The sequence below is a fragment of the Schistocerca cancellata genome, chromosome 1, assembly GCF_023864275.1.
Source record: "Schistocerca cancellata isolate TAMUIC-IGC-003103 chromosome 1, iqSchCanc2.1, whole genome shotgun sequence".
Lineage (NCBI taxonomy): Eukaryota > Metazoa > Arthropoda > Insecta > Orthoptera > Acrididae > Schistocerca > Schistocerca cancellata.
This window is the reverse complement of record NC_064626.1, coordinates 82,639,557-82,656,531: the sequence shown is the minus strand read 5'-3', so window position 1 is coordinate 82,656,531 and position 16,975 is coordinate 82,639,557. Positions and strand designations below refer to the sequence as shown.

The following is a 16,975-nucleotide window of genomic DNA, read 5'->3' as shown; positions in this document are numbered from 1 at the left end:
AAGCCTGCGCCAGCGCAGCACTCCAGCCGTCCCGGTCAAAGCGCGCGCCCCCACGCACATCTGACTCACCATATGCCGGCACAGCTCCCTCCAAACGACTGAGTGGGCAATTGTTGACTACTACACAAAAACACCAACCAACCAAATTGCCTCCTTACCGTCACGTTCTTCTTTACACGAACCGGTAATTTTCTAATGTTGCGCAATACTTTTGTCGTCTAGTTGGGTATTGCACAACTCGAAGAAATTAAAAATTATCAAATGTCTTCGGCAAGGTAGTTCACAGGTCCTTCTGACTTGTAAAATGTATCGTAAAATTTATGAAAACGAAAGATTAAAGACTTGGGAAAGTAAAATTTCAAGGGGAGGTGATATGTAAATGCATACAATTCCAGTCCACAGCCCTAAATTAGACGAGAAAGTGAAAAGCTGGGTCGCTATTATTTTAAGTTACGAACCGTTAACTCTATATAATAGTGAAAATCCTTACACTGCGTATGGGTTAAGCATACCATTTGGTTTTTTCAATTTCAGAACATTCTACTCTTGGTCTAATATGTGAGCAAAATTCAAAACTATACTCTCCCCATTTCATTGATGACCAAGTGATGGTTGCTGAGATAGTGACGACTATCCACTTACTAAGGAAGCTGTTTAAATGAGCTTGAAAATAAACGCAGAGAGAACCAAGTATATGGTACTGGGTAGTGACCAACAGCATGATTTAAATACTGTGAATTTGATACAAAATTTTTTCATCGCTTAACATCTAGGAGTAACATATATTAAAAGTAAGATAAGGCTGGGAAACGTAATTTCAGTTAAACCCATTCTGTGTAGCAATATGTGTATAAATAAAACTAAAAAGGCCGTATACAAAACGAGCAGAAAGCATATGGATGTATGGGTCAGAAGTTTGGGGAATAAGAATGAGGAAAAAGGTAACTGCTATTCACAAAAAATTATTCCTGGGTACAGTGTGTTGGAATCTGCTGGCTGCTGATAGCACTTTGGAACTTGTTTGTAGTTCCTTCTGCTGATTTTATACAACCACAGTCTACAATGCGTAGTGGTCACTGTCCTTCACTACACGAGGTCTGACTGCTATTTGTTTAGCTATGGTTGTTCTTTCAAGTTTCCAGTTCACAGTCATGTCACTAACAGTTGATTTGGGTGGCTTTAGGGGGACTGAAATGTCCCTGATAAATCTGTTACTCAGGTGAGACCCAATGACTAGTCCACGTTCAAAGCCACTAGGATCAGCTGACTGCATAATTCTGCTTTTATTGCTTCTCTACCGACTACAAAATACTCCTCGCATCCTTATATACTGGCAGATCCACTTCTCGTGACATCTAGTGGTCAGTTCCACATTACATACTTTTGGTGTCTGAAGGGGGGAGTGGCAGTGTTCTGAAATGTTAAAAAAAATCTGCTATCAAATACTGTCATCAGATTGCTTTATTTCCAAATCATTTCCATTAAGAGCAGTGCCTAAAGATTATCCATGAGTTGAATTATTGGCTGTTATCTTGACCTATTGCAACATCCAGATTTTGTGAAAGTTATTTGTATAAACTGATAAACCATTTCTATCGCAACAAGTGGCTCGCTAAATGAATTATATAGCGGGCATGCACATTACGTTATATGGTGATTACAAATAATGGAACAATTTACACACACACATTGTCTTAGCTCAGGTTAACACACACTGCATTTTTTGGAGAGAACTGTTGTTTGTGAGTGATTTATGCAAACAAAATCATTAAAGGAGCCATGGCTTATTGTTCTGGAGGTATTCTTTGTCCTTCCACATGTACCCTTTTTCTTCATTTGTTGCTCCTATATATGCCTCTCTTCTTTGTAATGGCATGGATACATGCTAACAACAGTTGATAAATTTGATATTGCAGATCTTTCAATAAGACATGGTTTCATGTGTTGAGAAGAAAAGTTTTTTAGAAAATGCAACATTGATATTTCTTGTTCTTTTTATTTGTCTGAAACAACACCTGTGTGTTGGTAATGGCCAAGCTCAACAGTGTGTATCATATAACCATTGGCCACATTCTTGTCATTCGTGTTGTTGAATATTTCCTGCACATTTGGTCAACGGTATCAACCCCACTTTTTTGTCATAATATAATCTAATACAATGTGCGATTTCTTAGTGGCCTCATCTACTGTTCCTTTATTGTATGTTGTGGGAATGAGTAAAACAGATTTGTTATGTTTAAGTACATGCAATTCCATTGTAATGTCTTTCTGGATCCAAAAACTGCCAGACTGGTTTCTATATTCTAGTTGGCAAAATCTCAGGTGGGATTTCTTTTGTGTTCTTTCTTAAGGTTCCTACACAAGTAATTTTGTTGTGCAGTAGGGGGAGAGAGACAGCAGACATACATTTTTTTATTGCCACATTTGCATTCGTGCCTTTTATTGGCTCAGTTAGTCGCAGTAACCATATGAAAAACCGATGTAGAATGACTTGGCATCACATAAAGCAAATATTTTGATGCCATATATTTGCTGGTTTATTGAGAATGGAAGGAAGGTAATCTTCCATCTCACTCAACTTCTGAGTTACTATTATGATCTCTTGGTAATATTACCTCATCCTCTCTGTCTGAGAACAAATTATCAATATCTTCGCAGTTGTTGATCTTCTGCAAGTGCCTCTAAAAGTGTTCACTCTAATTCCTGCTGTGTGAAGTATTGTTTGACCCTAAAATTAGAAATATGAACAATTGTTAGCAGGTAATGAAGTATAATAATGGTCTTCTCTAAAATATACCACGTTTTGGCACACTGCTTCATGTAAACGTACAGTGTGACAATTATTGAACTATATGAAACAAAATCATTGTAACTTCCGAACAGTTTGTGTTAGGACATTCAAACTGCACAATTGGCCGCAGGGCATGACGGGAATTACTACAATTTATTCAATTTGGTTTTAGCGGCAAAGCTTGTTTTCGTTGGGATGGGTTTGTCAATAAGCAAAAGAGGCGCGTTAGGGGGGACCTGAGAATCCGCATTTCATGATCAGGAAGTCTCTTCACCCTCAACGGTTGACTGTGTGGTGTGCAGTGTCCAGTCGTGGAATAATCGGTGCGATATTCCTTTATAACACGGTGACTACCGAACGCTACGTGAAGGTTTTGAATGATTTAATTCCCATTATCCAAAATTACTCTGATTTCGACAAGATGTGGTTTATGCAAGATAGAGCTTGACCCCGTCGAAGCAGGAGTGTGTTTGACATCCTGGAGGAGCACTTTGGGGACTGCATTCTGGCTCTGGGGTACCCAGAGGCCACTGGCATGGGCCTCGTTGGCCACCATATTCTCCAGATCTGAACAAATGCAACTCCATTTTGTGGGGTTATATTAAAGACAAGGTGTACAGCAATAACTTCAAAACCACAGTTAAGCTGAAAACCAGCATTGAGGAGATCAAAAACAGCGTCAATGTTCCGACACTTCAGAAGGTCTCGCAGAATTACGCTATTCATCTGTGCCACATCATCGCCAATGATGGCAGACATATAGAAAATGTATTAACCTATATCAAATATCTGTAGTGATGTTTATATGATGAAGTAAAATGTGTCCACGCTGTAGTTTGTAACTAATTTATTTATTTATTAATTTATTTACTTTTTTTTTAGTTCAATAATTGTCACCCTGTAAAAGAGATAATGTTGACAATATGAAGTAGTACCTACATGACAAGGTATGTGGTGTACACAGTACATTGCAGCTACAATTCCAGGAATAACATAGTGTTGTCATTGACATGTTGATGCTGCAATTGCTCGGACACAACTAAACATAAGCTAAGCAATAACTGGAAAGGTAACAGCAGTTAGATGGCTATGAGACTTGACGTTCTCCTGGTAGAGGATGAAAGGTGACTAGTATAAAATACACCAGCTGTAGGATTAATTTGTGGCAGTGTGTCATTTTTTGTATTGGATCATTCTGAAAGTCAAGAGTATTTGAAGTGTAATGTGATAAGTCCACAAATAAACATTTTACAAAAATAATACAAATTAAAGTTTTGTAATGAGCCATAATTTGAATGTGAAAAGTTATTAATGGCCGTGAATGTAAAATAAAAATGGGATACATCGGAAAAATCGCACACTAAAGGCACCGCTGCTACTCAGATTTTTATAGTCTGTGGACATTTTGTGTTTTATAGTGTGTGGACATTTTGTGTTTTATAGTCTGTGGACATTTTGTGTTTTATAGTCTGTGGACATTTTGTGTTTTATAGTCTGTGGACATTTTGTGTTTTATAGTCTGTGGACATTTTGTGTTTTATAGTCTGTGGACATTTTGTGTTTTATAGTCTGTGGACATTTTGTGTTTTATAGTCTGTGGACATTTTGTGTTTTATAGTCTGTGGACATTTTGTGTTTTATAGTCTGTGGACATTTTGTGTTTTATAGTCTGTGGACATTTTGTGTTTTATAGTCTGTGGACATTTTGTGTTTTATAGTCTGTGGACATTTTGTGTTTTATAGTCTGTGGACATTTTGTGTTTTATAGTCTGTGGACATTTTGTGTTTTATAGTCTGTGGACATTTTGTGTTTTATAGTCTGTGGACATTTTGTGTTTTATAGTCTGTGGACATTTTGTGTTTTATAGTCTGTGGACATTTTGTGTTTTATAGTCTGTGGACATTTTGTGTTTTATAGTCTGTGGACATTTTGTGTTTTATAGTCTGTGGACATTTTGTGTTTTGAACAAAATTTGCTTAAGAAAAATTCAAGAATCTGTTAATTTTTATTTTGCAGTCAAAATTATTAATTTTGGTTTAATGGGAACATACTGTTTTTATGAGACATTTTTGTGATACCTTCGCAATTTAAATTCTGCCAGTACCTCTTCCATTTTGTAAACTCTTCAAAAAGTATCATACATATTTTGCTGAATGAGGCCATACGAGAAGTATGACAGAGAAATGGTCTAGCAAAAATTTTTTGATTACTTAAATATCTTGATGACCACTGAAATGGGTCTGTCAGCAGTATTATAGTTGTCTTTATTGCTGTGAGACATCCTACCGAAAGAATTATTGGGCTTATTAAAATACATGAATTTTTCTGTAAAAATGTCGAAATACTGATTCTCGTTTTATTTGCAGCAACAAACAGTTTTTATTTTAGTCTCTTTGCATGATATTTCAATGATCAACTCTGTTATCTTCTTCAGATGCTGAGATTTGTGCTGTTATGTGTACTCTCTGCATGGACTCGAACCAGATACGAACTGTTTTTGGTATCACACCACAATTTCTAGCTGATTAAGCCCTAAAGAGTTCACCTGCTATGTCCTGTGATGCTGCATTGTTTTCAGAACCCACACTTACATTCTCATTGTTTCCCAATTCATGTGAATGTGATGCCCAATGAGATCTTCATAAATTGATTGCTGGACAGCAAGCATTATTTAAATTACAACCTCCATCCCTGTTCATCAGGTTCCCAGACGTCTTTATTTCCTTAGGGCATAGTCCATATCAATTCAGGCAGACTAGGAAAAAATCTTACCTTCATAGTCTCGGACGTTATCGAATTTAGCATGTGTTAAAATGAAGGTCTAAGTAAGGAACACGTATTTTTTTGTTTTCTCCAGAAAAATTTCTGCTCAGAGATACAGCCCTCCAAAGATGATACTGCGCATACCATTTTGAAGATGCGAATTTTTTGAAAAAATTTCGAGGTGCTGTATCTATGGAACAGTTTTAGATATTTCGTTGGGGTTTCTTTTATTTGAAAGAATATTGCTTTATGATTACAAAGAAATCCTCCTTTTGGACTTTTCTGTCAACGTTCTTTTACTATAGTGTTCTGAACATTTTTTTAAATAATTTATGGATTTTTTCCCAAAAATGCCAATCCGTAATTTGTTTTATTTTTTTTATTTTATTTTTTTATTAAGACCATATAGTTCTACATTTCATGAAAAAAGAGAGATTCCACTTTTAGGTTGAACAGTTTTTATAAACAATTGAAATTTTTGTCATACATAATACATTATCACATAACAGGCTCATAAAACTCAAAACTTAGCCTTATTTAACATAATTTTAGTTTTGAAAGATGAATAAGAGACTCATTTTTCAAGCATTTTAAATGGTTCCAAAATGTATGTGAAAGGTCCAAAGACTTAAAGGTTTCAATTTATACAGCTTCTGTGCACTCTATTTTGAACTGAAATTAGCCAGTCAATGGACTAAAACTGTGTTTCATTGCTTCGGTATCTTCCTTTGATATAGAGTGATGTCTTCCTGTTGAACCAATAGGAACTGGAGCACTTACAAACTTCAAAATATTGTGAACAGGAAGTGAGCACTGATGTCGTTGTTGCTGTCCTTCAGCTGTAAACCTATATCCAGCAGCTGGTCCATGTGGTAGCATAAAGTTCACTACAATTTTGTTTAAATCATAACTGGTGTCTATAATCCCTGCAGTCCACCATTCACAGTCATACACACATGCCACAAACATCATCCTTCTCACATTGTGAATCTGAATATTAACACGGTTTCTGAGGTGTTGGCCGAACAAACGAAATTTTTCTTTCTTGATCTTTAAAGTGTGTGCAATAAGAGTTTGCCCATCACTTTGAGTCCAAAAATGTCTTCTGAATCCCTTTCACAGGAATAGTGTGTTTGGACCATTCTTCTTTTTTCTCCACACAGACTTATTCGATTTCCTCTTTGGACAAAAGAATGAGGGCTGTGGATGTGTAAGATTTCATGACTATTGTAAAATCTTCAGCATTCTGAATCACAGCTATATTTGGTCTGGAAAGATTGTCTTGTATCATGGTGCTTCAGCAGGCCTCCTACCATCACAAGACCCCTTCCTGTGACCAGTAGCACTGTATACCCAGTCAGTTGGTACAAGCGACTTACTCAATTAAAACAGCTGGTAACAATTTTTAAAATGACTGAGAGCACCATCAGAAATAATGATCTTCTCTGCCCCTGTTTGCAGTTAAAGAATTTTGCGCACTGCTAGCAAAGCATGTGCCGAGTCGTGGCCCGTGTCATTACTTAAAACTGCAACAGTTGTGGTCTTGTATTGGAAATATGTCACTCCTGTAAAAATTGAAACCTGGTGATTACTCCAATGATACCCTTGTACTTATTGCGGAAGAATTGCAGACCAGTTCTCAACAAAATCACAGTGAAGCACTAAACATAGTTCTTCAGCCTGTAGACACCCTTTCACTCCTGCACTATGTTGTTGTTGCAATTTCTTCAGATGCTGGTGTGTTACTGCTTTCACTGACCATTTACCAAATTCATCAATGAAACTGTCAGAGGCAACAGTTTTCTTAATTAGTTTATTTTCTTTCCATGTCACATATGTAATTTCTGCAGAGTTATTTGCTACGTCTTCCAGGCCAAGTGTCTGTAAAGACAGTCCTCCCTTTCCAGGACAGTCACCACATTCTTGAAACAAACAAGTATCGCTTTACATCACAGACTATCAATGACTTCACACACCCAACCAAGGTGTTGTATATCGCATCCTCCAGTAAGTTCTTCAAAGTTACAACACAGAGTTCAAAATTCACACAGTACACACACAGAAACAGACATCTCTAGGTTGGTGTGGAACTACCCACTTAGTTCGTAGTGCATAAAATTTTGATCTTCCAATATGTGAAGTTGTATAGTTGCTCTTGTAAATTGCAGAAGTTTCTTTAATACTGCGAGTCATGTACGTCTTCACTTCTGCAACTTTTTGACTTCTAACTGTTACAGTTATAGTGTCTTTTTTGTTGGCACTCTGGTGAAAACAGTCCCATTTATCTTCCAGATAAAACGCGTGCACTATTTGAACTGCTGTTTCTACAGGATGGCTGTAATAGGGATCTGGTCTTCCAAAGACTCCTTTTACAGACCTCACATTTCTTGATTTGTCTACCGTGTATTTTGATACTGATGGAAAGTGGTTCAAAATTGTTTTATTTAAGAACGTCTCTGGAATAATAGTTAACTACATGGGTAACTTGCACCTTTTCACTGTAGGATGCACAATATTCAACAGCTGAATTGATATTTGTGAAAAATTCCTGGCAAGGGGCGCAACAGTGCTTTCATTCATTTCCTTCTGAAGATGGAATTTCTACTTTGAAAAGTGTGGTCAGTTTTGCTGTAATGTATTCATACATAGCTTTAGTAAGCTCTCTGCTCTACTGTTTCTTAACAGGACTAACACTCAACTCTGTAGTTGACTGATTCAGGATATTTAATTCCTTCTCTATTCATGTAAAATCCGCAGCATCTGCACCATGGGTGGCTTCATCTTGTTCAGATACTATCATTGTTATTCTGTCAAAATATTTGGAACACACAAAGTCGTCACTGGAAACATCTGCACTTCGAAACAGAGTCTTAAAATGAGAACTCTTGTTCCCAACCTGAACAAAGTCTGTGGTGAGTTTGTAAATATCACTCTTTTTGGATATGCAAATAGTCAGCATACGTCTCTCTCCCTTGGCCCCAGTTAGAAGACGTTTCAGTCCTTTTCACAGAACTCACTGGATGGTCTGATTTCTTAGAAGCCTCTTCAGTAAACAAATAAGCATTGAACAACTACAATACAGAAACCTGCAATGAACTACCATGACAGAGAAACTGACAAACTACTACAGAGTGTAAGAAATATCTGCAACAATGAAAGTGAAAAGAAATAACTGCAACAAAGAGAATGATAAGAAATAACTGCAACAAAGACAATAGAAAAAACACTATAACAAAGAAATTGGTAAGAAACAACTTCAGTGAAGACATACATTACCCTTGCAAATTGAAAAAAAATTATTTGTTAAAATAAAACCCATCCAACTTAAAAAGTGGAAGCTGTCCTTTACAGAGAACATAGTACTACATGGTACTAAAAAAACTGTAAATTACAAAAAAAATTCGATAGGTGACAGTCAAAGAACTTTGACAGGTATGTCCAAACGAAGGATACCATTGTAATCATAAAACAATTATTTTTCAATTAAAAAGCTCTAACAAAGTATATAGAACTGTTGCAGAGATACAGCATTTTAAAAAATAATTCCCATCTTAAAAATGGCGTTTGCTGTTTCATCATTGGAGGCCTGTATACCAGGGCACGAACAATTTTTTTTTTCTTTTTTTTTTTGGGGGGGGGGGGGGGGGACAGAAAACTACGTGTTTCTTACTTATTCCTGAATTTTAACGTATGCAAAATTCAATAACATCAGAGACTATGAAGGTAACCGCCCTGCCTGAAGTGCTACGGATTATGCCTTAGATTTCTTAATAACGGTCCCATAAACTAGGCATTTGCTCCATGATACTGTGCTAGATGATAGCTGATTGGTGTGGGTGGTTTTCATTGGGGTGTCACTAATGTTCCTCGCATTTTTCCTAGACTGCTGTAATAATCCGGTCCCACACAAGACGTGCTACATTTTGACGGGAAGTGATGCACACCTGGCTTTCAAAGACCTAGGCTGTCTTTTAACATTCCAGAGAAGACTTTTCCTCTTTTTTGGCGGCAGCACAGAAGTCTCCTGATCTTTCCAGTTATTTGGCCAGTGTAAGGTAGATAAGCAATTCTTAGCTTCTTTCTCTGTTTCAAACTTACCCTCAGCCACTTTATCAGGCAGTCTTTATTTTGACTCCAACTCGTGCTCCATTTGACACTCTGGGCATCCAGTCCTTCAGAACACTCTTCACACGTGCTGCTGCTCTTTCGCAAGGCTGTCCTTGGCTGAGAGTGTTCGGAGATCTGTGCACGAGAGTCTTTCTCACCAAATTTCTTTGTAATAGAAGTGTGATGGCTCGACATGTGGAGGTAGAGGCCATTGTGCTTGGGTTCAAAGTGACTGGTGCGTTACAGGTTTGCCACGAGAGGTGATGATGGGCTACCCATAGTCACGCCATCAGTTTGTTCATATTATTTTCCTTTGAATAGAGATGATGATGATGATGATCATTGTGTGCTGAAAAGGTCAATGAAGCAATCCTCATACTTTTCTGTAGAAACACAACTGTCATAAAGAGGTTGACTACATTAAAACTGACTATAATATCCATATCCTGGAGCCGCCGTTGACTGATTTGGTGTTCAGAGTTTCAGATGTGGTGCTAACACTTCTCACATATTCACTGAAGTGTTGTTTCAGGTATTTTTCCAGCTGCTATGTAGATGGACCAATATTGGTACCTTTGGGTCTTGGAGGAACGCTTTCCTTGTGTACGTTAGGAAGAGCTATAATCTTGGTGGCACAGCTGCTCGTGTTCTAATACCTGTAATGATGTGTGGCAAGCCTGACACATTGAGAAAAGTCACGATATTCTTCTCGGTATTATTCGTAGGATCAAATCTATACATCTGTAGACAGTGTCATTTAAAAGATTGGAATTCTTTTGATTGTAGTGTACTCAAGACTTAGGACCATAGCATTGTTGGTTGTCAGAATTAAAGTTTCCTTTTCCTCCCAAAGATTTCTCAGTGCTGCTCATTCTTTATTGGAGAGTTCATCTCTGCATCCTGTTGCTGAGTTTGCTACGCATTATGCACTGCTTAACTTCGGATATAGACCAAGTTAACGAGTCAAAAGCTTTTTTGTAATGTCTTGGGATCACAAAATAGCTCCCCAGTGTAGCTGAATTTTGGTTAAATCTTATGTTCTGAAAGTATCACCCCTCTATTTTTATTCTTTACAGATGTTAAAGAGAGCATCTATTATGAAGGTATCATGAAAACCACTGAATGGCAGCAGAAGACATTACGAAGCAGTTTAAAATCCATGAGAGCTGCTGGTCTTCCGAAGTTTGACAGAGATACAGTTGTAGAACGAAGAAACAAAAAACATCAAGTTGAACCAAGAAGAAAGTATACAAGCAGGCTGAAGAAAACCATGACAAATACCTTGACAGCAAGTGAGTGTTAATTTTGAGTGGCTGTGACCCTGTGTTGTTTGAAATAATATAGGAATGTATTGTGTTAAATGAAATTATCAGGGTTTTTCAGCTTTATTTCTATATTATTTGTGATTATAGTCTAAGAATAAAAATACTTTGGTTCTTGCAGAAATCAAGAAAAAATTGACAAAGAGTCGTAAACAAAAAAACACAGACAACAATAACCATACACTGCAGAGGATTAAAAGGAGGAGGAGAGATGGACCTAAGTCAGGAAATTGTATGTATATAAACTTATTGTAATTTTTTTTTTATGATTCAGTGTCAGGGTTAATTTGTGTACTCTAAAATAAAATATAACTTCCATGTAGTATCAGTATGTGTGTAATTATGTACAGATATTAAATTCATAGATAGATAAATGTTCTGGAACAAATAATTTTCTTAAAATAAAAAGTCTTAATAAATTTGTGCTTATTGTAGTTTGATGTTGTAATGAAGTAAGTTAATTTGGAATTCTCGAAGTAACCTGTAATAGAGTTAACCAAGCAATCCACTATATCTAAATTAGGCAAAATTAAACTACTGTATACTATTGTGGAGATCATAACAGGAACAACGGTATCAAATACTCTGTGTTAGGTATACTGAGATATGAGTGTTCATGGTGTCTGCAGCAAAATATACTATGGGTAGCAGTTGTATCGATGAAAGTAACTGTGGACTCAAACAAATGGTCATTGAATAGTGAAGGAGATACTCTGAAAAGAACATAGAACTCATTTAAAGTGCTTTGGAAACTCAACCTGCGTATGGTACAAATTGTCAGTTCTGATGTAGTGTTGCAAACTGTCTGATGGTCTAGAAAGTTAATTTGGAGATACCAAACTTCTTATCATCATTGCATAATCATTGGTATGAGGTAAGTGATATCAGGACTTACATCAGGAATGTGCTACCAGGGATGAATAAGTGTAATATCATCCAAAGTGTCATTATGCCCCTTGTGTCGAGTACCAACTTAGGTTTTCTATATTGAAGATGTTCAGAGTAAACACTAGTCTTACCTTGTCCTACTATTAAATAAGGAGTTCTTTGTGATGCTGTGGGGTGCAGTATGTGAATTTTTGAAGAAGTTGATTCTAGGGTAAAGATTTTTCCCAGTGTCTTCCGTGATGAAAGTGACAGCGTGTGCACTGTTATTTTGTTTCTAGTTAGGCTTTAATTAGATGGAGATGAATCTCCAGTTTTTCCCTTTTTCCCATAAAAAAATTGATTTCAGATTTTAAGGCATCTGCAGTCAGTTTTAGAGAGAACCTGGTAAGGTGGGCACTTTCTCATCATTGCAGATGTAATAGGAGTGCTAAAATACACAACTGAAGGTACAAAATTATTTGTGAATAATTCATAAGCCATGTATGTTCTGCTTAGGGAGATGGTGAATTAGTACTATTTAATTTGACTACTTAAGTGTATGAAATTGCTCACAATAAATGTGTCATTTCAGCATCATACCATGGGTACGAGGATGGAGATGACGATGTCCCTGATTCAGGTGCCTCTGTCAGTAAACATGCTTCTCCAGTGCCATCCCCTGGCCCAGCATCTTGTTCCTTGGAAAGGCTGACTTCACAAGGTTCTTGCAAAGTATCTGGAGAGTCATCAAGGTAACTGCCTCAGCTGCAAACATACTCTCTTCTTGGGGATCCTATACAATAGCCTTATTCCTTTTGAGTGCCCACTCTTGTCTCCATGGGCTTGCATTATCTTCTATAATGTTTTTTGTAGTAATTTCCCATACAACATTTAAATGAAAGTGGTTTGTAGGTGATTTGGTGCGGGGATTGTCTGTAGGGGTGAAATACAGTGGGGACTATGTGTACCCTCAGACAGTTACGTTAGCTATGAAGGCCCTACAGGAACACTTATAAATGACAGCTAATGTGGCTATGGTGTCACTATGAGAGGTCAAAGAATCCAGTAATGCATAATCCATTTACTTTCAATAATAAAATGATTCTTGGATCAATATCAATACCAGAAGTGAGCAGAAGCCTTTGAGCAGATCTGTCAGGTATGACAGCCAATATAGCCCCAATGAAGATGTTTTCCTCCAAAGAAGTGTGTAGGAATTAGGACTATCTGTGTTGTATCCTTAGAGAAGGGTGGAAGTATACAGTATATCAAATGTATTTCGACAAAGAAGTACCTTCTGATAATGGGACTAATTAAAGTAAGAAAGAAGGAAAATAGTATGAAGGTGCTGGAAAAGGGGTAAAAGATGTGGCAGTCGGGAATAGCCAAAAGAAGAAATTGTGTCACAATAATAATAGTTAAAGAACTGGCAAATGAGGTATTTAATGTGGAAAATGTAAGCAATAGAATATTTAAACTTAAGACAATGGTGCCAAGAAATATTCTTGATGTAATTCAGGTTTATGCCCCACAAACAGGATGAGTAATAGATGAGAAATAAAAAGTTTACCTCTAAACTGGAAGATGCTGTAACATCAAACAATACTGTGGTTGTGGGATACTTTAATGCCAGAGTGGGGAATGATAGAAGACGACATGAAACAGTGATAGGAAGCCACAGAGATCATCACAGGTGGTGATTTATTACTAGACACATGTCTGAGAAAGAAATGGATGATTGCTAATGGATGATATAAGAAAACAGATACACACAAATTTTCCATACACAGTTGGAATTTGAAACAGATATAAGAGGCAAAAATAATGTGCTGGTAACTAAAAGATGGAGAAATCCAAAAGATTAAAACAGAGCTTTCCAAAGATGAGAGGAAGGGTGTAGAGAAAGAATCGAGGAGGTTCAAAGAGTGGAAGACAGAAACATGCGAAGGACATCAGAAAGAGTTAGACGCAAAGAAATTTCTTGGTGGAATATCAGAATTGCAGAAGCAGTGAAGACCACCACATGGAGTGAATGGTTCAGAAACAGAACAGAACATAATAGTGACAAGTAGAAACAGCTGAGCAGCAAGGAAAGGAGTAAGATTGGCTAAGAAACTATCTTGGGGAAAAGTCTCAAAAGAAACGTAAGAGAAATTTAAGTATGACAAGAAGATATTGTACAACAAGGAAGGTAAACATGTGGTGGGAGAATCCTTCCAAAATCTATATGAAGGACAGCATGAAACACATACATGTAATGAAATAAGAGGGAGGCAAAAGAAATAACACCATCATAGATGAAATAGAAAGACATGATCTTCAGATGTTGTACATAGAAAAAGCCTTATTAGAAATGAAAAATAACTAAGCTCATGGAATAGGTGACATCAAAATAGGAATGCTCAAATCCGCAGGACCTATTGGAATTTAGTGGTTGTATAGAATGAGGATAGTATGGATACATTGAAATATTATTGTTGACTGGACAAAGGTAATTATTGTACTTATATTTAAGAAGGGTTACAAGGTGCTCTGGAGAACTATAGGGGGTAGCATTACTGTGCCACTGCATGAAGATTTTTGAGAAGACAGTTTAACAGAAAATCATAAAAACATAGAGCCATAATTAAGAGTACAACAAAAAAGATTTCAGTCTGGAAGATCAACTATAGATGCCATATTTACAGATAGACAGGTAGTAGGAAAGCAAGGCTATCTGGAAAAGATATCGCAGTTGCATTTGTAGGTATAAGAAAAGGCTTATTAACATTGTTAGAAGGGGATTGATACAGCAAGGTTTGAATAGACTGGAACTGTCAAGAGGGAAGCAACGATTCGGAAACTTGTATAACAAGTGCCTGAATTGTGATACAATAGATGGTAAAAAATTAGAATGCTTTAGGACAGACAGAGAGCTTTGACTGGAAAATTTGATGATTTGGGAAGAAAACTAGCAGAAATTGGAAGAACAACTACATACCTGGCGGAGAATGATTGAAGGTGGTAGCATGGAAATAAAGCTTTAGAAGAAGGGAGATAATCAAAATCGACAGGAAATTTAAGTTGGAATTTAAATACTATTAAAGTAGTAGATGCTTTCAAAAATCTGGGGAGTAAGTTAGGAAAGAAAGCAAACATCAAGGAAGAAATTTTGGAGGGGATGAAAAATGGTTAAAAATTTTATTATTGTGTATCAGACATAAATGCCAGTTTTCACATATGTTTAAGAATGATGGACCTGGTCAAGGTAAGATGAGAAGGGACAGGGTGAGGAATGAAATAACGTGAAACACTTTTCATATCAGTCCTCTAAAAGAAACTATGGACAGAAATGAGGGGTAAATGGATTGGCTGCGTTACAAGAATGAGACAAGAAAGACTTCCAAGAAGAGCTCTAGAATGGACAAAATCTGGAAGGAGGCCAATTGGAAAACCACGAACAAGATCGAAAGGCTATGTGAAGTACGATGTGAACAGCCAAAGAGGGTGTCAGTGGGAGGAAATGCTGAATGAGAGACTGTGGGAGAAACAGAGGCTTCGAAGAGCCTCTGCGAATGGACCTACATATGCAGAAACTTTTTAGGAGGAGGAGGAAGAAGAAGAAGAAGAAGAAGTACCACCTTACGTTCCATAGATCTGTAATGAGGAAATCTTACAGGATACAGAACTAATCAAAACAAGAATACATAATACATATTTAAAAAGAAAAAACGTGCTAATATATCTTCACAGATCCCGAGTGAAAGACTAGTCTTGGGTGTGGAAGCAGTCAAAATAACTTAACCAAATTTTCATGTAAAAGATAATAACGAACTTGTCAGAAAATCTGTACACTTGAGATATGTATAATAATTCTTGGGCCATTATACCCACCTCATCACGAGAGATCAGTTTACAACACTTAGTTACATTGATCTCATTACTGTACTGAAGATGTACAGAAGTCAAATTTTACTTAATACTTTATTATATATTAATATAAACACATCATTCTATTCTACTAAGGAAGTCGTCTATCTAGTAAGTGTTGGTCGCTAATAAATACTCCTCTTAAACAGAAATTTACTAGTAATTACACTTCTCATGTCTGCTGGCAAGTTACTGAGACGCCTTGCAACGTGCTGTTCAGAAGAGATCTCTACCCCCCTTGTACTTTCCTGGATTTATGGACAACCATGCAGGATTCATGGAGTCAGTTCACTCTAGCACTAGCGTGTCGAGTCCAAGTCACATATTGCGGCACTTCTGCATGCTCGTGGGGGCCTTACACAATATTAGGCAGGTGTATCAATTTGTTTGGTTCTTCAATGTATATTGGAGAACAGTTGTCCCTAATTCCCGTAACAAGTTTCTGGAGTTTGAACCACAACCAGTTTCCCGTAACAAGTTTCTGGAGTTTGAACCACAACCAGTTCATATTACAAAATTTTGAACTAGGAAAACTTTAGTGTGAATTGATAAGTTATCAAAAAAAAAAAAAAAAAAAAAAAAAAAAGATCCCTTATGTCTTTGTGGAGTAAAAATAAGTGAAGTACGTTAGCTTTTTTATTTTTGTCACCATTGTATGATGTCATCCGCATTGCAAATTAAACACTTCAGCGGTGGTATGGTATGCTCTCGGTTCAGTTCATTAACATGTTGTAATCACAAAAATTTAATATTATCACCCTCTTCTATTTGCTTGTTGTCATGTTTTAGGCATATACTGGGGGAAATTTCTTAAAGGTTTTGAATTGCGTAGAGTGTAAATTTTTACAAATTTTAATGACAAAGAAATGGCTTAAGTCCAATTTGGAAAATATCTGCTAGCTTAAGATACTATTGATACACTTTGTTTCCTGTCAAGGAGATAAGATTTAAGTTGTTCAGCAGCATTTCCTTTTACACTGTAATATTCTAGTTATTTAAAAGGACATTGTGGTTTGACAATCTAATAACCTTCGAGAGATAGCAAAAGATTCCAGTAGCTTGTGTGTGTAAGTAGCCTTCTCAGTATTGTAATCCTTTAGAAACCTGAACTGTAATTTTGACAATGTATTATTTGTAGTTAGGTAATTATGGAGCTGATTTGTGTATTCTAAAAATTTTAATAATGTTAGCAAAAGTGAAATTGGTTAAAAGTGA

General features: G+C 36.7%; 1 protein-coding gene across 1 annotated transcript in view; it reads left to right on the top strand.

Annotated features, from left to right (window-relative positions):
- The window catches only part of LOC126177630 (KAT8 regulatory NSL complex subunit 1), a 263,481-nt gene that overhangs the window by 204,962 nt on the left and 41,544 nt on the right, over positions 1-16,975 (top strand). The window contains exons 6-8 of the mRNA XM_049924508.1: positions 10,739-10,954; positions 11,106-11,216; positions 12,444-12,603. Of these exons, the coding sequence (XP_049780465.1) occupies positions 10,739-10,954; positions 11,106-11,216; positions 12,444-12,603 (487 nt within the window). The remainder of the gene's footprint in view (positions 1-10,738; positions 10,955-11,105; positions 11,217-12,443; positions 12,604-16,975) is intronic.